General features: G+C 34.3%; 1 protein-coding gene across 11 annotated transcripts in view; it reads left to right on the top strand.

The window, feature by feature from the left end:
- The first annotated feature begins 364 nt into the window (after window positions 1-364).
- LOC138318695 (ninein-like protein) overlaps window positions 365-25,527 on the top strand; it is a 73,121-nt gene continuing 47,958 nt past the window's right edge. For 4 of the 11 annotated variants that reach the window (XM_069261315.1, XM_069261316.1, XM_069261317.1 and 1 more), the window contains exons 1-6: window positions 9,140-9,290; window positions 17,112-17,183; window positions 18,911-19,156; window positions 21,706-21,726; window positions 24,202-24,340; window positions 24,768-24,880. In XM_069261315.1, coding sequence (XP_069117416.1) covers window positions 18,959-19,156; window positions 21,706-21,726; window positions 24,202-24,340; window positions 24,768-24,880 — 471 coding nt within the window. In that variant the 5' untranslated portion in view covers window positions 9,140-9,290; window positions 17,112-17,183; window positions 18,911-18,958. Of the gene's footprint in view, window positions 483-4,401; window positions 4,499-6,567; window positions 6,693-9,139; window positions 9,291-10,899; window positions 10,982-11,110; window positions 11,163-12,061; window positions 12,179-17,111; window positions 17,184-18,910; window positions 19,157-21,705; window positions 21,727-24,201; window positions 24,341-24,767; window positions 24,881-25,527 lie in introns of those variants that run through there. The other 7 variants (XM_069261310.1, XM_069261308.1, XM_069261318.1 and 4 more) reach the window with 7 other exon arrangements.

Genomic DNA, 25,527 nt, shown 5'->3' with positions numbered 1-25,527 from the left:
TTTGGGTTTGGGTCGCCCCTGAAAAGGTTCTGCCCGGGTTTTGTCCCCTGACCGAGACACCCTCCTAATATATAAATCACAAAGAAATGAAACCCAAGGATCTCCAGTGCTCAGAAACGATAGCGTGACGGCACGTAAAACTCTTCACTTCTTCTTCTACCCAAGGATGGAACCTTGCGGAACACCACTTAAATGACATAACAAAAGCTAAAGTTATTTGACATTTTACCACGGGATCAACGTCACTATATGCTATAGCTAATTATCATATCCAAGTGACATTGACTGTTGATATGAAGTTGAACCAAATAAAACCAAAATTCGGGTGATATAGGGAAGAGTGCCAATGCATATGTTCGTTACCGTGCGACGACCCCGCTCTAAACTGCAAGGGCCGTGTGCAGAACCTGGAACCCAGTACCACGCGGTCTCAGAAAATACACTGGGAAGATGGTCCAGCCACCGAATCCGTCGCCAGAAAGGTACTTCTAACTAGTGTTTAATTGGTCAACCATTGAAACAATTTGTAACAATTTGTAATAGCTGTAATAAAGACTAATTATAGTTGAATTTAACAAAGAATGGAGTAGTATAGAACTGTATGACGCAAAGTCAGTCTGAGTGGACGTGGTGGATATATATTTGTAACTAATTTATTGAACAATATGACAAATGATAATGTTCCTGTATTCAGACAACTTATGTTCTGATATTTTTCCTATAATATTTATATATAAAATCGATGGATGACAATCACAGCACATGATGATAAATAAGCGACATCAATTACGGTTATCTCCCTTTCTACCATAGTTTAGTTTATAACTTTGATATCCGTATTAAATCTGTCAAAAATCCCAATATCTGACAAAATGTCTCTGGGTATGGTATAAATAGTTCAGATCTTAAAGCTCCATTAATTAAAAAAAAATCTTTAAATACTCGCCAGAAGTTTATAACTTATTTCTATTTTACTTCAAAGCAATATTTTATAGTTTCATTAACAAGGTTATGACATCCTAGTACTCCATGGGTTACTATCACTTATGTTATATCCACCAATGGACTATCTCAAAGTATAACTGGAGGCAGTTCAGGAGGCAAAAAACTGACCAACCACTGAGGCCTACAAGAATTTTTTTTGGAGATTACAGAGAGTCAGCAACACCCAACATCAAAGCAACACAGTCAATAGCCCGAGAGACTCTGGCCCTGAGATCAAATTACCCGTGTCTTCTATTGCCTCCAATTTTACTATGAGATAGTCCAGGGATGGATATAATATCAGTGATAGTAACATTTGGAGTATCGAGGATGAGGTTATGATTTCATGACTTCAATCTCATAAGATTCCATGGCTTTTCACTCAATACCATCATGAATTCATAATCTGATAAATGTAACTTTTCACTCAAGGTCATGACCTCATTAATCTATTCTCAATTAAGGTCATGACCCCAATAATCTATTCTCAATCAAGGTCATTATCCCATAACTTCTCACTCAAGGTCATCACCATGTAACTGATCACTTTGTCAAGGCCATTGATATTTTTACACTATATTGGCAGTAATGCATGTTTCTGCTAATCAAGTTTCTATATTAATATCTCTGTCATTTGTCAATGACAACATTTATTATAAGTCCCCCAAGGCCATCAGCTTATTAGTATCTATCTCGTTTTACTTAAGATCTATTTTTTGTAACATGTCATGTAACATCTAGATACCATTACTTAACACAAATATTCAATTCAAGTCAATACATTGTAAGGATAAAGCCAAAATGTGGAGATGAATGAATGGAAATAAAATATGTAGTAATACTTACTTCTGAATGAGAATGGCGCTTTCTGAGTATCACACATTTCTAGTCGATTTAAATTGTTCAACCACATATTTCTCCTTTAAGAACCCTGATATAATGTTATAAAAGCCTGTAAATGTTGTAATCTGTAAAGTATTGTAGATCAGTAGCCTGACTTGTGTATTAATGTTATACATAAGCTATCTGTAAATGTTGTAATCTGTAAAACTTTTCTTCCTAATTGTAGACAACAGTCAGATATTGCCTATAGCCTGACTTGTGTATTAATGTTATATATAGCTATCTATAAATGTATTAATCTGTAAAAGCTTTTCTTCCTAATTGTAGACAACAGTCTTATAGCCTGACTTGTGTATTAATGTTATATATAAGCTATCAGTAAATGTAGTAATCTGTAAAAACTTTTCTTCCTAATTGTAGACAACAGTCAGACATATGGAGCTTATAGCCTGACTTGTGTATTAATGTTATATACAAGCTTATAATCTATAAATGTAGCAATCTGTAAAAACTTTTCTTCCTAATTGTAGACAACAGTCAGATATATGGCGCTTATAGCCTGACCTGTGTATTAATGTTATATACAAGCTTATAATCTATAAATGTAGCAATCTGTAAAAACTTTTCTTCCTAATTGTAGACAACAGTCAGATATATGGCGCTTATAGCCTGACCTGTGTATAATGTTATATACAAGCTATCTATAAATGTAGTAATCTGTAAAAACTTTTCTTCCTAATTGTAGACAACAGTCAGGTATATGGTGCTTATAGCCTGACTTGTGTATTAATGTTATATATAAGCTATCTATAAATGTAGTAATCTGTAAAAACTTTTCTTCCTAATTGTAGACAACAGTCAGAAATATGGCGCTTATAGTCTGACCTGTGTATAATGTTATATATAAGCTATCTATAAATGTAGTAATCTGTAAAAACTTTTCTTCCTAATTGTAGACAACAGTCAGATATATGGCGCTTATAGCCTGACCTGTGTATAATGTTATATATAAGCTATCTATAAATGTAGTAATCTGTAAAAACTTTTCTTCCTAATTGTAGACAACAGTCAGGTATATGGTGCTTATAGCCTGACTTGTGTATTAATGTTATATATAAGCTATCTATAAATGTAGTAATCTGTAAAAACTTTTCTTCCTAATTGTAGACAACAGTCAGAAATATGGCGCTTATAGCCTGACCTGTGTATAATGTTATATATAAGCTATCTATAAATGTAGTAATCGGTAAAAACTTTTCTTCCTAATTGTAGACAACAGTCAGATATATGGTGCTTATAGCCTGACCTGTGTATTAAATGCTTTATAATTCTACCCTTTTAACTTTATGGACACCAAGTGTCATTCTGTAAAAACTTTTCTTCCTAATTGTAGACAACAGTCAGATATATGGCGCTTATAGCCTGACCTGTGTATAATGTTATATATAAGCTATCTATAAATGTAGTAATCGGTAAAAACTTTTCTTCCTAATTGTAGACAACAGTCAGATATATGGTGCTTATAGCCTGACCTGTGTATTAAATGCTTTATAATTCTACCCTTTTAACTTTATGGACACCAAGTGTCATTCTACATACAACCATTTTTACGATCCAAAGAAATCTATATACATGTCAAACATTTGGTCTATAATTGTGCTTGAGCCTTTAAAACAATCATTTTCTCTGTTTTAGTAGTTAAAACCTAAATCATGATTTTGATTGGGATTTTATTTTTCATCCAAATGTTTACGGTACTTGACTAACATGTTAATCATTTATGAATTGGCATCAACAATGATAATATATAGCATCAAATATCAAGTAAATTAATGAACTTATCATCTTTATTACCTTTGAATGAAATATACTTATGATATGATATATTTTGATGGAAAAGAAAAATTTTGACTGAATCAGAACGGTTGAGACAGATTTTATACAAATAATATACTTTAAAGGTCCACTACCTTTCCAAAACGGCTTTAAATTTATAAAACATATAATAAGAAACGAGATTGATAATTTTGAATATTCACAAATGATATTAACTTACGATAATAATTACACTTAGTATCACATTCTGAACAATTTGATTAACTCGTATGTTAATTTTCACAATGCTGTCTTTTCTTTATGGTAGTCAAGTTAGTTGACTATCACTGCACCAGATTGGGCAAGATAGAGAAAATCTATTTTCACTACTGTTAACGAGAAATCTTGTTCGGTGTTGCAACCTCATCTTCTATAAAGATATCACAATAGATATTTTTTATTATGTATTATTATTTTTAAGAAACTTTTAATTTTTGTTTTGGAAAGGTATTTAGTGTGCCTTAAATTCAAAATCTGATGTACAGAATCTAATTTGAATATTATTTTGATAAGAATATTATGACTTCCACTCCTGTGAAATGAAATATCTCTAGTTGTGGTATTCCTTATGTAAACATAGATGAATATTACACAAAGATCTGTACACAGAATCACTGAAAAGCCATTGGAGTAATTCCAAATGTTGTTTTAACAGTATTACTACAGTATTATAATGTATTACCCTTGTTTTCATTACAGCTCAAATACTCAAGGTTCCACTACTATAACTGGGGCACCTGCTTTTAGAAGAAAGTATGAAGTAGGCTGATTGGATTAAAAACAGCTATATGGTTGAGTAAGTCATATCAATTTGTATATAAAGAGTTTGTATAGTGTTATTGTCCGCATGATTTTGATTTGTTTATTTATTTAGTTACCCTCGGATGTTTCTCAAGCTTATTTTACTGAATTCATTCGAAAAAGACAAAACTCTATAATAGATATAAAAAATTATTATTTTTGGATGTCAAATTTAGCTGTGATGAATATATAGATAGGCATTAGTTTCTTTTAATGATTTAACTGTACACATAAAATTTGACAGATTGTCTACTGAATTCTTTATAGGCAGGATATATATGTAAAATTGGGTTTATAATGTATTTATAATTGAAAAATGGTCAAACTTTAATATGTTATAATAGCTGTGTAGGGAGGAGTTTATTACCCAAAACTTTCACAGAGTATTTCTTTTAAATTTTTTTTTAAAAATGTCATTTTGGCTGGATTTAATTAAGTCGCTATGATATTGATTTTGTATGTGTAATATTGATGTTATTTTGTATCTAATATTATTGTTATTTTATCTGTATGCTTAAATTTCTTATTTAAATCTTAACCTTCCCGTGATGTCTATTCTTACCATATCTTAGGCCTATCTCGTCTGTGAAAATGAAATAAGGTGATATTTTCTCTTCAAAATGTTCACCCATGTAATAAAGTGTTTTAATCCCATATTTTAAATGAAAGTCTTTATATTACTTTTACACAACTTTCAAGATGGCCTTCAAAATGGTTTTTTAATGTTCGTGAGTTTAAAATATTGTAATTGAAAATTGAACAAATTATTATGTATTATTATTGAATGTGATAGGTCGATCTTTGCACTAATGACATGATGACCTGCGGTAAGAGTAAAGGTTGTTCTGGCCCAGTAAATACACTAGGTAATATACATATGGTAAATATTCACTAGTTTAGAAGTACAAGAATGAAAAAGATAGGTAATTGTCATTTTTCTAGATCTTCTAAGTTTTATTTTTATATGGACATGGTTGAATCATGTGCCGATTACATTAACTTGTTATTCAATTACCTATGAAGCAGTCCTCTTTATCGCAATGTGATGTTCACTGTTAGATATCTAAAACTACAGTAAGAAGATGGACAGAAAGATTTGAAAGACAAAAATAGAATTGCTGCTAGTTATTTCCTTCAAAATGTTTTAGTGCAAAATAAAGAAACAGAAGTACTAAAATGTTGTGAATTGTTCACTGAAGTAAAAGGAACAAGTTACAAAATTTCTATCTTTTATCACTTGCATGTCAGTTTTTACACACATTATATCTACTTTATTTGATTATCTGGTATCAAAATCATGCAGACATAAATTTTGCAATGAGTATTTCTAAACTTGCATCTAATGGTTTTGATTATTTCTAATGATAAAAAACCCATTTCACCCAATGAATGATAGATATATCTTAAATATATATATACTAATACCTATAAGTCTACTGGTACTAATGGTGTAAATTTTCTATCAGTTTTTGTCTGGTGCATAAACATTTAGAATAACAAATTCCAATAAAAATGTCTTTACTGGAAGAGATACAGTTTAGAAATCCTGTACATGCAGTACATAAACTTGATTTAGAAGATAGAACTACTAATGAAGTTCAGAAACCAATCCCAGTTATATTAGAATTGGTGCCTCGATTTATAAATGCTTAGGTATTATGAGTGAACATCCCTATAAAGTATGTTTATATTTTAAACTAAAATAGAAAAGTAAGGCTTCAAATATAAGGCATTAATTTTTCAAAAGAGACCTAGAAAAACATTTTTTGTTTACCCGAGATGCTAATACATCCAATCCTGCCGTGGGTATCGGAAGTTAATCTCTATAGACAGTTAGTTTCCAATAGTTGTTGATGATTAAAGGGAGATAATTTACATACACCACTTCAAAGTCTATCAATTTTTCTAACTAAAAGATAAAAGGCATTAGATAAATTCATTTGAATTGAAAATTAGCAAATATTGAATGACTTTGAAATTTAAGTGTTGGGATCCTTGTAATTTGAGGTCATCAGACTTTTAACAGCTCTACCGTAATCTTACCATGTGTATTGGGACCTGGGTATTTAACAGTGGAATGGCTTAGAAGACATTAGTACTAGTAGTGAAGTGTGAACGTGGAACCATACTGGATATAGTTAGTGCTCTGTACATTTAGACAACGGATGACAGGGATATTACCCACCTAAGTAAGTCAAATTGTCATTGTATCGTCATGGTTATGAGAACTGTATGACAAATAATCTGTGTGTCTTTAACAAAATGTGAAGTTTTGAATTGTTTTTTCGTGTCATTTACTCGGGGAAAAAAATCATCACTGTTTGATTGTTGGCAGGTTTATTTATTTATGTTGACAAACAATTTCGTTAATATGTGCACATAACATTTCCTTCAATGTTGGCAGACATTAAGATAATATTAAATATAGACCTTGAACAGGATTGTGATGATCCTCTGGAAGAAACCAGCATTAACATCATTTCACAGAAGTGACTAAGTCTTCTTCAACTACTGTAATAAGAATGGTTTTGACGATATTTGGAAATATGTCAATAAATTCTTTAATTTTATGCAGTCATGTATTTGAAAGGTTTGACAATCAAAGTTAAAAAATATTTTACATGCATACCAGTAAACCCTTGAAAAAAATCAATGTACATTATACTTGTATGCAAGTTATATTTCCAATATATCTCGAGATGGATGTAATTAAATAAGGTGTTTTGAATAACATGTGCGGTATTTCTTTATTCAGACTTCTAATAGACTTTGTACTATGCTTCACTTTGTCTAATTCCCAAGTTATCATCATGTATCTATGGAATCGTTCCTTATTGTTGCACATCTGCACAACCTTGAAAATAGATGCAGTTTATTTCAGATGGTGAAGGTCAATAGATACAACCAAATGTATTTCAATGACTTAATTATAAGCAAATTTAATCATGAAATTGTACCATGAAACCTGAGTTAGCTATAAAAGTTATAAATCATATTTAAGACCTCATTAAAGCTGCATTATATGTAGGAGTAAGTTCTGATCACTATAATTCTTCTCTACAATACAGTGTGAATACCAGGGGTGTTTGAGGGGGTCTCAATAAACACAGATACATACAGAAAGTTGAAAGTTCTGTTAATTATAATTTAAAGGGACATGATTATCAAAGTTTTAATCTAAAATGTGGGTTATTTTCCAAACAGGATTATGCTCTTAGTTTATATAATCTCTTGGTCGCAGTGTTATCCTTAATCTTTAAATCTCAGATACCACGGATAGCAATCCACACTGGAATCTTTAAAGTAAGCAATGTGGCTTTAAGTTGGTAATTATGTTCAATTTCAACACAACACAACTGTCCTGCAGTGAGATATACTATGTATGTTAAGATGTATAAATAAAGGTGTTGAAATTTCATTTGGGAGATGGCTTGTATATAGTCTGTTAATGCCCAATGTCTTTTGTATACCTAGGATATTATGCAAAAGGGAATTTGAAATGAAATACATTGTCAGACTGAAACAGCATGAATTCTTTTATCAGCAGTTATTCTCATTGAAAATTTTGTGTCCAAAACATTGACATCTTTTACAAAATAAGATTTTTTACAAATGGTTTCAGAATAAATCACTGAAAGTTAACAAATTGTAAGGATAGTATGATAAAGGTATATAGTGGATTCAGATTGTTAAGCCTGTCTGTAGACACATTGACCAACTACTACTCCTAAACTATTGGAGGGATTTCAACAAAACTTGGTGGCAATATTCTTTATATAGTGTAGATGTGTGTACATTGGAACAAGAGACCAGACCAGCACCTTTTTCAGAGTTATCCACCTTTGTTTTAAAATGATTGACCATTTGTTTGTGTTTAGTCTTTGTCCTGAACACAACCATTTTAACAAGGCTTGGTCAAAGGCATCAAATGTAAGAGGAGCAGAAAAAAGACATATCACCACACCAACGTATCAATCTGTATTGCCAGTGATCAACCAGATCCAGAATCATTTCATTGGTAAAACATTGGGACACCTTAACTACTGTGCCACTTGTCCTCTGGTCCTTCATTGTCATTCACAGCCAAACCTGTCTAGTGAGTTACTCTGTATAAAGACCACTTCTTTAATAAGACCACTTTATGAGGGTCTCAATCAATTTGAACACTGTGTATAAAGACCACTTGGCTATAAGACCATTTGTCTTTGTTCCTTAATATCTGTACCCTTAGTGGTCTTTATAGACAGGTTTGACTGTATATTTTACAGTGGACTGAACTTTTTAAATAGGATAGAAAATAAGTAGAGATGATGCTCTTCATTATCATATCTGGCGGAGTGGTGTTCTTACTAATGCAGCATTATACCAATACCTGACAGAACAGAGTTAAATGTCCAGTATCTAATCCTATACACCACTATCATATATATATATCTGTATCAGGCTAATTGACAGCTAGTATATATAAACATCCCTATACGATATTCACAAATCAAATATCATGTACTTTAAAAATCGACATTAGCAAAATGGCATTTAAAATATTGAATATTTTTGCTCTCTTTTATTTCTTGTGAAGTTAAGCCTGTCACATGGCTCATTGAGTTGAGGTCTATATCAGTAGGAATCAATATTTCTGTCAAGGTGGTGTATACCTGTATACCTACAATAGGCCTCTGTGCCTTATAGGATAAACTTCAGTGTTACAATATGTCTGTTGGATTTACAGTTATTGTGTAGATTCAATACATTCCAACAGCATGTGGGTTTGGAACTCAACGTTGAAGGTACATGTATATGGAAATTATTCTCTTTTAGCTACATATATAACTTTATGCAAATGAATACCGGTATGTTATATTTACCTGTAAATATTTCATAAAATAATTTATGCTCCTGAATAATGTTTGAAATTTTGTTTGGTCCAAGACATAGGCGCTAGGAATCTATATCATCCTTTAATGCAGTGTGGCCTTGGTCCAGTTTCATCCACATTCCTTAATTTTAAGGAATTCCTTAATTTTTCCATTGAATTCTGTAATGTTTCTTATGGAGAATTTGAAGTTAAGGAATTAAATATTTTGTTATTTAAGTACCAGTTGTTACCGGAGTCTCTTGAATGCTACATCTGGTCAGAAAGACTCAGATTGATATATATGTAGCGGGATTGGACTAGGTCGATTATCGGTGACCAGGTAGCTCAGTCGGTAGAACACTCAGCTAGTGTTCTGGGGGTACCGGGTTTGAATCCCAGTTTGGCCGCTACATTTTCTCCTCTCCTGTTACAGAATTGGCGCCCAACTAAATAACCCACGGTGGTGGTATTTGGAGGGGTCTTGTGTGTCTTCGAGGGCGAAGACTTCAAGAAAGGAGGGAGGAGTGTAGCGGGATTGGACTAGGTCGATCATCGGTGCCCAAGTAGCTCAGCCGGTAGAGCACTCGGCTAGTGTTCTGAGGGTCCAAGGTTCAAATCCCGGTCCGGCCGCTACATTTTCTCCTCTCTTGTTACATATATAAGGACCAGCTAGGTCCCAGTTGCACAAACATTCTTTAAGAAATTCCTTAATTTAAAGTATCACATATTGTAAGGAAGGCTACTTATCTTAGATTTTTTTCTTAACTTCTGTAATGCTTTTCTATGGTAGATTTCATGAAACTCGGTCCAGAGGATTTATCTTTTATTGCTGATCATGATTACTGTTTAACGAAATCTAAGCAAAGCTAAGCGTTTCAGAATTAATTGAGAATAGCTGTATATAAATATAAACTGTAGGTTAACTTAATATTGGGTAAAACAAATAGTTTCATTGTATAAATGGTTATAACACTAATTGGAAAGACACAGCCATATGAGGATTCCAACCCAGACCCACAAAGCTATACACTGATGGTCTTCCAACTGAGCTCCCTGGTCACTGGTGACTTATTGGTCTAGTTCATTATTCCCTTCGTGGTTTTTTTGTCCCTGGAGAGAATAGTGGAATACAAGCCATGTTGGAGTATCCTGTTGCATAGGCCTCTCCTTACTTGAAGCTACAGATTTGGTCACAGGCACCAAACATATTTTTAAGGTGCTAATAATACACTATTAGACAAGTTTTCACATTTGACCTTCCTAAAACTTCCAAGCAGATGCAATACCAATAGAGCTACATTGCAATGTACCTGTTTTCTGGTGGTTGACCTGGTCCTGATCAGTTACACTGCAATACATAAACTCTGATAATTTTGGTGTAAACAAAGTGCAATACGTAAGCTATGATAATTGTGGTGTAAACGAACTGAAGGTTATCAGTATAGAGATGATATATAAAGTGTTATCATACCCTACCACCCCTCATTGTGTACGTCACCTCTCTATATCTATCCTATCTGTACAGCTGTCATGATGACCCCTATAACGGATGTCTGTGATCCAACGTTATGCTGATGTCTCTCAAGGACGCTGGAACTATTGGCAGTCACTTCAGACTTCCTGGTAAAATATCAACATACTTGATTGTGTTTCATTGGCCATGAGTTAGATGTATTGTACTACTATGGGGATATGTGAGCAAAGTTAGGGGGATAATTGGCCTGATCTGTTGTGTGTAGAATGTAAACAAACATCTGCTCACTAAACATTTATCAGAAAATTAGCAGACAGTACAAAACACTAGGTAAGTGATTCATTTCTAACATATACCCAGTAAATAGAACTATTTCAATTCAGAGATGAATTCTTATGTAATAATAAAAATTAACCAGGTTTAAGGTTGACTTTACCTGTACATCCTCATGATGTCATAGTAACACTATGCATCATTCCTTCTCTCTATCATCTTATGTCATGGTTGAGGTTTATCTTTTTAACATAAGGGAACATATTGGAGTAGAGACAGCATTATGAATGTTGAGGTATATTATTCTAAATTTGTATCAAAATATCACATGTCTGTTGTTCCTACCATTTTTGTTCTCAAACCTACCAGGATGCATAAAGGTTTTAATGAGCTAAAAGTCAATGATCAAGAAATGTAAACAATCCGTGCAGAGTTCAGATGCTCTAATGATGGTTCAATTTAATGTACCTATAGTCTGGCCCTCTTCTGCCTGTTGCACAGGTATTTTGTGTCTTTTGGGTCAAAATCTCTGTTGAAGGAATTAAAGAGAAAAGTAGCAGACTAGACAGAAAGGTGATAATCTTTTATTTCAAATACTGAGAATGGTTTTCTAGATTTTGGTTATTAAAATCTGATTGAATTCCTGTCCTTGATTCTTGTTTTGTCCCCTGTCAGTAATGTTACAATAATTGACCTAGCTGCCTCTTATACTTAATCCTCACAAGAAATAATGCTGTCATATGCAGTCAATACAACCTGTTCAAACTCCTACATGTTGGATCTATCCCCCAAATTAACATAACAATAGTTTCCGGACAAGTCTGCAATGAAACTGCTGCTACAAACAGCTGTTGGAAAGCTTTTGTGGGTGATCCCTGGGTCCATTGATTTAGCTGTCCTGTTGGACCTGCTTGAGATATTTATATACTCATGTGTGGAACGTTATAAAAGTATGATGGATCGTGTTCTAGCTTTAAAATACACCTTCACCAATATTGACATAAACTATAACAAAGTGCACCTGAAGGAACATGCAATACACAATCTTACCTGTGTATTAGTACAAAAATCAGGTAAGTTATAGCAGATCATACACAGGTTACAGTCATAAATGTGGTGTTATTAGGATATTAACATGAGAAGGCTTCAAATTTTTATTGCCACATGTATTATATGGGTTGTCAGATTTCAAGTCATAGCGTTATTAGATATTTTGAAGAAAAAAGAAGTTTTTAAATTGTAAAATGGAGAATATGAAATTGGAGCAGGAACATATTTTAAAATAGTATGGTATTTTACTATTATCATTTCACTTTCATATATCATTTAGCACATGGTCTTGTTTGTTTCATGTGTTACTGGACAACTTATGCAATATTTTGACCAGTTATTTACACATTGACCTTTGGGTTGATTAATATTCGTGCCTACTAATATAATAGCCTGCAGTCATAAAGACCAGCTTGTGTACAGTGAAACTTGTCTAATCTGACATCTGGCTTTTCCAACATCCTATCAAATGTGACACTACTGTATTCTTGTGAACAACCATATTCACCAATAATACCTGACTTTTCCGACACTTTGTGTAATCCGACCAAATGAGTTGCTCCCCATGGTGTCAAATAAGACAGGTTTCACTTTATAAGACCAATGTCAATAGGATCTGGAGCAAAATCACCAGTCAGAACAACTGGGTTACTGCAGCCTCATGCTTCATAATAATGAACTTTTTTAAAATCATTGATGTATGATAATTACCTGTCAGGCTTCATACAATAAATAGAATTTTCCTCTTGAGTAAATTTCCACATTTACAGTAGATTTTTAGGTCATCTGACCTATAGTCATCATGCTTTATCCGCCATCGTGCGCTGTCTATAAAGTTTTCAAACTACTTCTTCTTATAACCAATAGGCCCAGGCCTGTACCATGCTTGGATGAAGGGCTATCAAGTTTGTTCAAATGAATGACCTTGACCTTCATTCAAGGTCACAGGAGCCAAAAAAGCTTAAATTTTAGACGGCTTCTTCTCCTTAAACGCAATTTTATTTGTAGTATGTAGTAAAAGTTTGAAAAGCAGAGAAAAGATCCCTCTTTCCATTGTCAGACATAGATCATTCTTTGGTGGGTGCCATGATCCCTCTGGGATATCTCATTGAGCATTATTTGGTCATTTGTAATAGGAAATGAGTCAAATGTCAGAAATATCAGTATGAGAGGGGCGGGGTCAAAAGGGGCCAAATAGGCTAAAACTACAAAAATCTTCTTCTGAAATTCTGGAAATGGTAGAATCAAATATTTTTCATAGATGAAAAGGTCTTACAGTCCTCAACAAAAAAAAAGTGAATTATATGACCTTCGGGTCTCGGGTTTCCCCCTGGGGAGTTGGTCAAGTTTACTATAGTTTATATAGGGAAAACACATTTATGAGCATTGTTTGCTCAATATTCATATGAAATGAGTCAAACTTGATTAGAATTATTAGCCTGAGATATAGCATTTTAACATCCATATTGGTCCAGACCGACCCCCTGAGGGACCAGAGGAGCGGGTCCAAACAGGGCAAAAATGACTAAATTTTTAGGTCACCTGAGACGAAGTCTCAAGTGATCTATTCTAATCGCCTTTTGTCCGTCGTCATCCGTCGTATGTCTGTAACCAATTTACATTTTCAACTTCTTCAAAACTACAGAAGCAATTTTAATGAAATTTTGCACAAACCTTCTAAAGCATAAGGCCAATCAAAATTGTGAATTGTATGGTCCCCACCCCCAAGGGAGCTATGGGAGGGGCCAAAAGGGGTAAAATTGACTAAAATTTCAAAAATCTTCTTCTCCACTCACAGATGTGATGGAATTAAATACTATTCATAGATAGAAAGGTCCTAAGGTCCTTTACAAAAATTGTGAATTATATGACCCTGGGGTCTCAGGTTTCCCCCTGGGGAGGGGGTTAAGTTTACTATAGTTTATATAGGAAAAACACATTTTTGAGTATTATTTGATCGTTTGTAATAGGAAATGAGTCAAATATTGTCAGAATTATCAGTATGAGATGGCCATTGAATCCTACTAACCAATTTTCCATGACTGACCCCAAGGGACTTTAGGGACGGGGTCAAAAGGGGTCAAATAGGCTATAACTTCAAAAATCTTCTTCTGCAATTCTGGAAATGGTAGAATCACATACTCTTCATAGATGGAAAGGTCTTGAGGTCCTTTACAAAAAAATTGTGAATTATATGACCCTGGGGTCTCACGTTTCCCCCTGGGGAGGGGGTCAAATTTACTATAGTTTATATAGGGAAAACACATTTATGAGCATTTTTGCTCAATTTTTATAGGAAATAGTCAATCTTGTTTAGAATTATTAGCCTGAGATAACATTTTAATATTATATCTATATTGGTCCTGGTCAATCCCCTCTGGGCAGAGGGGCGGGGCCAAAAGGGGCAAATAGGCTAAAACTTTAAAAATCTTCATCTTAAATACTGGAAATGGTAGAATCAAATACTTGTCATAGATGGACAGGTCTTAAGGTGTTTTATGAAAGTTGTGAATTATATGACCCTTGGGTCTCAGGTTTCCCCCTGGGGAGGGGGTTAAGTTTACTGTAGTTTATATAGGGAAAACACATTTTTGAGGATTATCTAGTCATTATAATAGGAAATTAGTCAATTTTAGTCAGAATTATCCCTATGTGATGGCCATTGAATCTTATTACCAAATTTACCATGACTGATCCCCAGGGGCCTTAGGGGTGAGGCCAAAACAGTTCAAATAGGCTAAAACTTCAAAAATCTTCTTCTGAAATTCTGGAACTGGTAGAATCAAATACTCTGCATAGATGGAAAGGTCTTAAAGTCCTTTACAAAAATTGTGAATAATATGACCCTGGGGTCTCATGTTTCCCTCTGAGGAGGGGGTCAAGTTTACTTTAGTTTATATAGGAAAAACACATTTATGAACATTATTTGCCTATTTTTCCTAGGAAATTAGTCAAACTGGGTTAGAATTATTAGTCTGAAATAGCATTTTAACATCATATCCATATTGGTCATGGCCGACCCTCAGGGGCCAGAGGGGAGGAACCAAAAGGGGTCAAAATGGTAATTTCAAAAATTTTCTTTTTGAATTCACAGATTTGATGGAACCAGATACTCTTGATAGATTGGAAGGTCTTAAGGCCCTTTACAAAAATTTGAGAATTTCGTGGCCCTGGGATCTCAGATTTTCCCCTGGGGAGGGGGTCAAATTTACTATAGTTTATATAGGATAAACACATTTAGGAACATTATTTGCTTAGTTTTCATAGGAAATTAGTCAATCTGGGTTAGAATTATTAGCCTGAGATAGCATTTTAACATCATATCCATATTGGTCCTGGCCGACCCGCAGGGGCCAGAGGGGTGGGGCCAAAAGGGGTCAAAAATGTTTCTTCTGAATTCACAGATTCGATGGAACCAAATACATGTTATATTCATAGATTAAAAAGTCAAATTTTAAAATCACTGACTGACTTTAAGGGCCTGATGGGCAAATATATAGTGTTAATATGCATGTCTTTGTTTCATTCTGTATCTGAACTCAGGTGACCGTTAAGGCCCATGGGCCTCTTGTTAAAAAAAAACTTCTTCCGAGTTCACAGGTTTGATGGAAGCAAATACTCTTCATTGATTTAAAAGTCAAATTTATAGAATAACTGACTGACTTCAATGCGGGCCAGTATATAGTGTCTTCATTCTATATCCGACTGTTAAGGCCCATGAGCCTCTTCTTATGCATTGATTTTAACATTTGAAAATAACTGAGTCTTCTTTATGAACAGATAATAACATGTTGGTTTTTTTTTTAAAAACTAAACAGATTTAAATTAGTAAAGAATACTTTCTAGCTTCCATTTTTAAGTGCAAAAATAAAGCATTTGGTCCAAAGTTTGGTGTCACTTTACCACTTAGAAAGCAATCGATGAAAACTGAGATTTCTGTTGAGTCACATGTACTTGACTAGTGAACATGCAAAGGCTCTTACATACCTATTTATCGGTTATAATGACAGCTACCTTGAACAATGAAGCTACTGGAAATTTACATCTGTAGCAGTGTCAGTCCAAATGTTTAGGAACCAGAATTAAATGCCAAATCACCAGTGTCTGCATGGCCCTTTCCAGCATAAACACTTACAAATTTGTGAATGTCAGAACAAGTATTAGAGTAAAACAATTGATAGAAAGAGAGATATTGCAACTGAGCAATGATTTTGTAGCAGGACTAGCTGAGATTTCAAATACACTAGTTTCATACTGTTAAACAGTAGACAAGTAAATTAAATTCCTCAACATGGAAGAGCTCCCAAGGGCATGATGTGCCTATGATTCAATTTCTCATCTGATGTAATAAAGCAGAAATTGCAATTATCCGGGATGTTCTTTATTATATGTGATAATAAATGTTTGCCCTATAAGTATCATGTGTAGAAGATCTTTTTAAAAGCAGACTGAAACAGGTCTCTGGCTAAATTTCTGTTGGACAATTCATATCATATAACAGTAATCCACCCAGAACGCCATTTATCTAACTATCACCAGAAATGGAGTAATCTGTCATGCTCTTTCTGTTCTTGGTACCTCTCCTGTCTGAAGGAATTGAAGGTCAATAGGTCAGACAGCATTCTCCATAAACCTGAAATCTGGCCTATAGGTTAAGGTGTAGATGTATATAGTCACTAGATAGCAGTTGAGCAATATTGACCCAGTTGTTGGTATACTAAGGCCACACATGTGATTATCAACATGGAAATGTCTGTTTTTATATTCACACAACCTCGCTAACAGAAGAGGGCTTGTGTATTCTTGCAAAACACTACCAATGTAACAACAATACTTAGAGTCTGTAGGAAACTCATATTTGCGAAAATGTCTTCAAAGAGATCCCATAATTTCCTGAATAGTAAAGTCTTTTAGACTGATCAGAGTTTGAAAGATACTTTCTTCTTTAATTTTCAGAACCAAGATGCTGATCTGGAGTAAGACGGAAAGTGAGTGGGACTTCAGACATCAGTTGTCTGATCATATCAGGTAAGACTGCGATGGTGTTAGAAAGTGGGCATTTCACAATAAAAAGGAAGCTTTCATTATGTTGGCAGTGTGAAGAAGGCTGGGTTGTACACTATATAAAGAAACCAGCTGTCAGATTAGGATTTTCATTATGTGGGCAGGGTGGCAAATACCATCCTATTTAGCATCCTATCAAGAAGGAGTGTGAATTGAGGGTGGTGGTGGTGGGAGGGGTGGGGGCCTGTATACTAAAGAAACAAGCTTTCAGATTTAGGATTCACCTAAACTGACCTAAACTGACCGGTACAATCATTGACAAGTGACATTAGTCAGTGTATGGAGAGCAGATGTAAATACACATACATGTACATGATAATGGGATGGTGTGTGAAAAGGCTGAAAAATCATTGAGTTAGTCAGATGTCAATATCAATATAGCGTGACAGTAAGTGGTTGATCCTATTGTTACTGGTTTGCTCTCCTTTGATTTGATCCAATATTTATGTACCTTTTCAAAAAATGAATGGCCAACTACAAACAGTTTATATACATCAGTCGATGTTCAATCTCCTATGAGAGTGTAAAGGTTTCAAAAGAATTCCAATAATGGTTTCCCCCAGGAATACATACCTGTATACTGGCCATCAACACAGTGTAGTATATCAGGGATCAATCTGCATCAACCTTTTGTCCCAAATTGTCGTCCTCTAGTACAGTACGATAATGGTCAGCCAACAATGGAGGGGTCCTAGTTAAAGTCAATAAAATAGATCACAAAATGTAAAGACATATTGGAACTTCTTTTTAGAACTTAAAGTAGCAAAGCCCATATGAAGATAGAAAAAAAGTTAAGTTTAACAAAGTGAATTCTCAAAATTTGGCATGAATGTTCCTTCTGTATGTATCTTGTGCAATAGTTGGATATGTTTCTGGCCCTGTTGATGAAGAACAAAGCTGCAGACATTTATATTCTACTGACATTATACTAAAGGGCCCTTATGTGAAGTAGTGATAGTATTGTCTTATATTGATCCTAGTCTCAAGGGGTTCGTTTTCCACCTGGAGATTTGTCAGTTTTAAAAGAGGATGAGGGATGTTTTGTTCTTATGTATTTGTTTGTTATTGATTGCTGGGCCACTGATCGTTACAATGGTGTGAGGCTACCGTGACGTTGGTCTGTTTCATCCACACTTGTAATGATGGCGGGAGGCCATGATGATAGGAAAAAGGTGTTACATTATCCAGGTAACTTTACCTGATTGATATTAAGATAATGGATACGTCATGAATTTAATTACAAAATCTTTGTAACTTTTATTGAAAGGCATGAAGTAGGCAAGTACATGTTCCTGTATTGAAGATAAGTACAAGCATACTACATAATGTGGTGGTATATGGAAATGAATATGAAGTCTGTTGTCTTTGTTTATCTGAAGTTAAACATTATAGGAACATGATATTAGGACAAGAATATTCTCTGAACGGCTGAGGTTCAGTTTTGTATGCAAGGGTGGGAGTGTTGATTTGGTTAAAACTACATCTAGATCCAAAAAAAAAAAAAAATAATGATAAAAAATTGAATGGACTATGGAAAATAAACTACCTGTGTATTTTGTTTTTCTTCTGTGTAAGTTCTGAAGTGTCATTGTCACCATCACACTCTTTGTGATCATAACATTAGCCAAAAACTTTAAATCACACCTTACATAAAACTACATATGTAATATTATACATTTTATTGGTTGTAGATGAAATGTAAGTATGGGAACGACAGAGATTGTAGTTGAGATGTAAGCATGGGAACAACAGAGATTGACATTGAAGACACTGACCTGTATATCTCCCAGCTGAGAGAGGTGTTTGACAGTTGTGATACTTGGGAGAAGGGCTACCTCAATCGTAATGAACTCATCGTTCTCTGTCAAAAGTTACAATTATCGGAACAGGCAGACGACATCGTAGACCAGCTACTTCAAAGCATTGGTGCATTGACGGTAAGGAATATTACTTCACATGAAATATGATGTTTCAAGAAGTTTTTTTTTTAAAACACATGTTTAAATACAGTTTGTCATACTTATCTGTTACATGCACATTGTAATGGGAGATTCTTAGCCACTTACATACTGTATTAAGAGTACTGTACCAGTGGATATAATGGGAGATTCTTATTATTATACTGTGCCATGTATATACTGTATTATGCTGTACATGGATATAATGGGAGATTCTTGCCACTTACATACTGTATTAGAGTACTGTCCATTGGATATAATGGGAGATTCTTGGCCACTTACATACTTATTAGAGTACTGTACAGTGGATATAATGGGAGATTCTTGGCCACTTACATACTGTATTAGAGTACTGTACCAGTGGATATAATAGATTCTTGGCCACTTACATACTGTATTAGGTACTGTCCATGGATATAATGGGAGATTCTTGGCCACTTACATACTGTATTAGAGTACTTGGCCACTTACATACTGTATTAGAGTATGTCCATGGATATAATGGGAGATTCTTGGCCACTTACATACTGTATTAGAGTACTGTACCAGTGGATATAATGGGAGATTCTTGGCCACTTACATACTGTATTAGAGTACTGTACCAGTGGATATAATGGGAGATTCTTGGCCACTTACATACTGTATTAGAGTACTGTACCATTGGATATAATGGGAGATTCTTGGCCACTTACATACTGTATTAGAGTACTGTACCAGTGGATATAATGGGAGATTCTTGGCCACTTACATACTGTATTAGAGTACTGTACCAGTGGATATAATGGGAGATTCTTGGCCACTTACATACTGTATTAGAGTACTGTCCATGGATATAATGGGAGATTCTTGGCCACTTACATACTGTATTAGAGTACTGTACCAGTGGATATAATGGGAGATTCTTGGCCACTTACATACTGTATTAGAGTACTGTGCCATTGGATATAATGGGAGATTCTTGGCCACTTACATACTGTATTTGAGTACTGTACCAGTGGATATAATGGGAGATTCTTGGCCACTTACATACTGTATTAGAGTACTGTACAGTGGATATAATGGGAGATTCTTGGCCACTTACATACTGTATTAGAGTACTGTACCAGTGGATATAATGGGAGATTCTTGGCCACTTACATACTGTATTAGAGTACTGTACCATTGGATATAATGGGAGATTCTTGGCCACTTACATACTGTATTAGAGTACTGTACCAGTGGATATAATGGGAGATTCTTGGCCACTTACATACTGTATTAGAGTACTGTACCATGGATATAATGGGAGATTCTGGCCACTTACATACTGTATTAGAGTACTGTCCACTTGGCCACTTACATACTGTATTAGAGTACTGTGCCATTGGATATAATGGGAGATTCTTGGCCACTTACATACTGTATTAGAGTACTGTCCATGGATATAATGGAGATTCTTGGCCACTTACATACTGTATTAGAGTACTGTCCATTGGAGTCTGTCATATATAGAGTACTGGTGGATATAATGGGAGATTCTTGGCCACTTACATACTGTATATTAGAGTACTGTACCAGTGGATATAATGGGAGATTCTTGGCCACTTACATACTGTATTAGAGTACTGTACCAGTGGATATAATGGGAGATTCTTGGCCACTTACATACTGTATTAGAGTACTGTACCAGTGGATATAATGGGAGATTCTTGGCCACTTACATACTGTATTAGAGTACTGTACCATTGGATATAATGGGAGATTCTTGGCCACTTACATACTGTATTAGAGTACTGTACCAGTGGATATAATGGGAGATTCTTGGCCACTTACATACTGTATTAGAGTACTGTACCAGTGGATATAATGGGAGATTCTTGGCCACTTACATACTGTATTAGAGTACTGTACCAGTGGATATAATGGGAGATTCTTGGCCACTTACATACTGTATTAGAGTACTGTTCCAGTGGATATAATGGGAGATTCTTGGCCACTTACATACTATATTAGAGTACTGTACAGTGGATAATTATATGTGTAGGTTCTCTGCCCCATTACCTTTAAAGAAATATTCAGGGGAAATAATTCTATTGAAACACGTTTTTGTGGTCCAGTCATGGCAAATTACACCAATACTTTATAGAGAAAATCTGACTAATGTGACAGTGTTTGGCTTATCGGATTCAGATATATGAGGTGGACAGAATATTGATCTCTAAACTGTAGAAAAAGGGAAAAAATCAAAACCGTCCTTAATCATATCCTTATATAAAATGTAAGATAGACCATTCATACCAGAAGTGGCACTTCCTTAGGAATTATAACGTCTAAGCCTTATGTAGTTGGAGGTATGACCTTCAATGTCTGATGTAGTATAGATTGCTAGTGAATCATGTCTGTCACTGCATATAGTAATACATGTAATTCACTTCTGCAATCACCCTGGGGAATGAGCAGTGCAAGGCAATTTGATTCTATCTTGTCTAGCACCATGTATAGCATTTGTTCAGGTAACTGTGAACATAAAGGGTTAAATTGTCTTTCAGAAAAGAAATGCTAACAGAAAGGTAAATTTAGTAGTATTATCACTCTGTATCTCATACTTATCATTAGTTTCTCCTGACCCAAGTACCAGATTTAAACATTCTGACAGATAATGTCTGGTGTAGGATAAAAGAGTCTTGAGAATGACATGTGTTTATGGCATAAGTAATTTGTTCTAGCCCCAGTTTTACAAACTTTAAGAAATTCCTTAACTTAAAATTTTTCACATGAAAATTAAAGCATTACAGAAGATCAAAGAAAAACCTTAATTAGGGAATTTTCTTTAACTTCTTTAATACTTTCCTATGGGAAACTTTAAGTTAAGGAATTCCATAAAAGGAATGTATGTAAAACTGGACTCTGGTGGCCAACAGACATGTGTCTCAGAATGTCTAAGTCTGGTGTTTGGGTGAGGGGAAGCTCTGACTGACTTCTCAGGTATATTTCTGCTTGTAGTATTACATTTACATGCTTTTTGTCTCTTAATTTGTCTTGTCTTATATTAGCTTCTTCTCAGTTCCATTGGTCTCTGCATTTTAAATCAAAACTTGCTTAAGCCTACTTACGTGGGTATAGACAATTTTTAATTCTGGTGAAAAAATACAAATGTATTGGATATATATTATATTACCCGGTTTTCCTAATACACATTGCTTGGTATTACTTATTGGTTGTAATTCATTTCTAAGTCATATTATAGTTATATATTTTACTAAAATATCAAGAGTAGTATTAATCTTCTCTCATCCTATGATAATTTCTACCACAACAGGCGGTGTTATTCAACTCTCAGGACATTAAATAAACACTGCAGCTGTTGATTAACAATTTGTTTATACCACATGTGGTATAAACTCTGTACGCATTCTAATTGGTTGACATGGTGAACTTTGACCGAACTACTTATTTCTCAGTGTCATGTCATCATTGTCAACGTCATCGATAATCAAATCACGTCATTCTATGTTGTGATCGCCGCTTGAAGTCCAAAACTGCAGTTGGAACGCGGTATCAAATTAGGTACCTTTTCATAAATGTTAAATTGAACTTAAGTACTAATAATACATCTTGACGGATAAGAATTTCACTGATGAGTTTCGTAGATTTAACGTGCATGAAACAAACTTGATCTTGACGGTAATGTCTTGGTGATTATCTGGCGGGAAATAGACGATGCCGTGTTGTGCAAATGCTTTTACATGTATACATGTAGTCCGACATTGAGTTTTATTTTCTGGAAGCAGCTATGAAGATTTGAACTCAATAAGACGTTAAATGAATGTTACATAACCCTAAATATGTTCACAATTAGAAGAATTTGATATTGATGGATTCTTTATCAAACAATGACTTTTGAATACTTTTTAGAGTCTAGAGTCTTTTTGCTGATGAAAATATGACTACACCTTATTTTCATATATTTTGATAAATACACTTTACCGTATCCCCGCTGTATTTCTATCGGCTAAAAACCAAATATGATTGTGGTAGAAACAGGTCACACTACTTGTGGTTGTTGAATATTAAATTTATTCCACACTCGTAAGTTATTTTTTAAAAGTTACAAAAGACACTCGTTAAAGTTTGTGTCTTTTGTAACTTTTAAAAAATAACTCACTCGTGTGGAATACATTCAATATTCAACAACCACTCATTGTGTAACCTCTATATATCTAACCTGTAAGAGTTTAAGATAATTTGACTCTTTTGACCTTGAGCATGGTGGATCAGGGTCAGATATCTATTAAAGGGTAAATGCTTTTGATGAAGAGTATATAACTATAAGTGATGCTTATATGGATTTCTTTGTGCGTCGTACCATCCTATCTTAACTATCTTATGGTGAATGAATGCCAACAGAAGCTTTCCAAACAAAATGGATGTTTAATAATAATAAATCTTGCCTACAAATGTCTTTCTTCTGGATTCAGTATGATTGATAACTTCAGGAATTAATCACTTTTAAACTTCCTGAAGAAAGTTTAAACCTAATTCATATTTCTCTGTCACAAATTGTAATTGGTGGTCGTTTGTTATGTGATGGCTGTAGGGAATTTTTGAGCTCCTCAATAGCATTGTCTGTTATATACTACACATTTTTATAAATGTAAACATGCCATGGCTACAATATAACGTAATTAATTTTTATTAATCACCATTGATCAAAGTAATTAATTTTGCTGACATACATCTATTTCACTGTATTGATGACAGTAAATACATGAAGAGACTTGCCCTGTCCATGATACAATACTAAAAGAAGTAAATGTTTATAATGAATACCACTATGTCAGGAAAAAATTTAAAACACAAAATTGGGTTGATAGTATGTTATTTTACAATGAGACTTTTCCAGATTTTTTTTAACCTTTCATAAAACATTTAAAAGTGTTGTCAGTTCATTTTTCAGGGTTTGAGGTCAAAGGACACCTCAATAATTATTTTTTCTCTCTGAAACATGTATATGTTGGTAGGTAATTCCACTGTTTGTTTCACAGGTAACATTTGAACAGTTTAAAAACACCTTTGTCCAAATATTGTGTCAGACTGCAGCAAGAATTAACCAGGAATCAAACCAAGGCATCATCAATGGTGAACATGATGGGGCGAAATTCAGGGGAAATAACTCTGACTCAGGTAAATTGTCAGATAAGTCCCAAAAAATGAGTTGCATTTTTAACAGTAAGTAATTAAGAAGTTCTGTACAAAATGTATTTAAGACTTTTCAAATATTTTTTCTTAAGTTTTAGATTATATGCTGAATAATTTAAACTTTTAAACTATTGTCATAATATCTATTGACTTCTAAAACGATGATGTTCTTCTTGTAATTTTCTTGATTTTATATTTATTAGTAATTAGTTATAAGAATATATTCTTTGATCACATACATGAATACCATCTAATGCTGTAAATAATTGACAACATAGACCCTATAGGTAGCTGAATGTAAAGCAGTATTTTCAATACATCCTTGTCAAGACAATGATTGCACCACTGAGAAGTGTTCACATGTCATTGCTGTAGAGTAGCTTTGGTAAGTAGTACTTGTTTGATATTGTAGATGTGTCTGATGAAGTCACCCCAGTATACATTAAAGATGGTAAGCGGTATGGTCGTCGCTCCAAACCCCTCTACCCACAGAACAACAGTCAAGCCATGGATGAGACAGGCAAGGTTAGTGACATTTATCAATTGTAAAATGTACGTTTATGTGGTTTTCTCTATAGTGTTGAGTTCAGTATTATCTGGCGTTAGTACAATGGCTGGATGCTCTGCCGAGACAGGTGATCAAACTTGGGATCTCTGAATAGTGGGATGCTCTACCGATTTAGGTACTTTGTTGCTATGACTTAATCAAGAGCTGTTTTGATTTGATTGGTTGAGTTTAGGACTATAGTGAGTCCATCAAAGGTCCAATTTAAAAAGAAATGGCAGAGGCATTCAAATAATAATGCATTACTGTTTTAAAGTATCACTACTAGTATCTGTACACTGCTGGAATGTTAAGTTGAATTATAAGATCAATGAGGCCATGTGGCTACAACATTTACTCCCATACCATCTTTATTTCTAATATCTTGCTGTTTTATTTGATTATGTCTATTATCTGTCTAAAGAAGCTTATTATCATGAAATTTAGGCAATGCCTTAATGATATAATTGAATCAAATAAGTAAAACATTTGATTAATATTTCTCGTTGTTTTGAAGTGAAGGGCTTACTTTGATTACAGGGAGTCCATTTTACTTTAAGCTAAGAGGGCCAATGAAGTGTGTCATTACAGTCCATTTGGCTTTAAGAAGTATATGAGCAATACAAGT

Source organism: Argopecten irradians, chromosome 3 (genome assembly GCF_041381155.1).
Source record: "Argopecten irradians isolate NY chromosome 3, Ai_NY, whole genome shotgun sequence".
In the NCBI taxonomy this organism is placed as follows: domain Eukaryota; kingdom Metazoa; phylum Mollusca; class Bivalvia; order Pectinida; family Pectinidae; genus Argopecten; species Argopecten irradians.
Note: the sequence above shows the minus strand (reverse complement) of the source record. Positions and strands in the feature narration are given on the sequence as shown.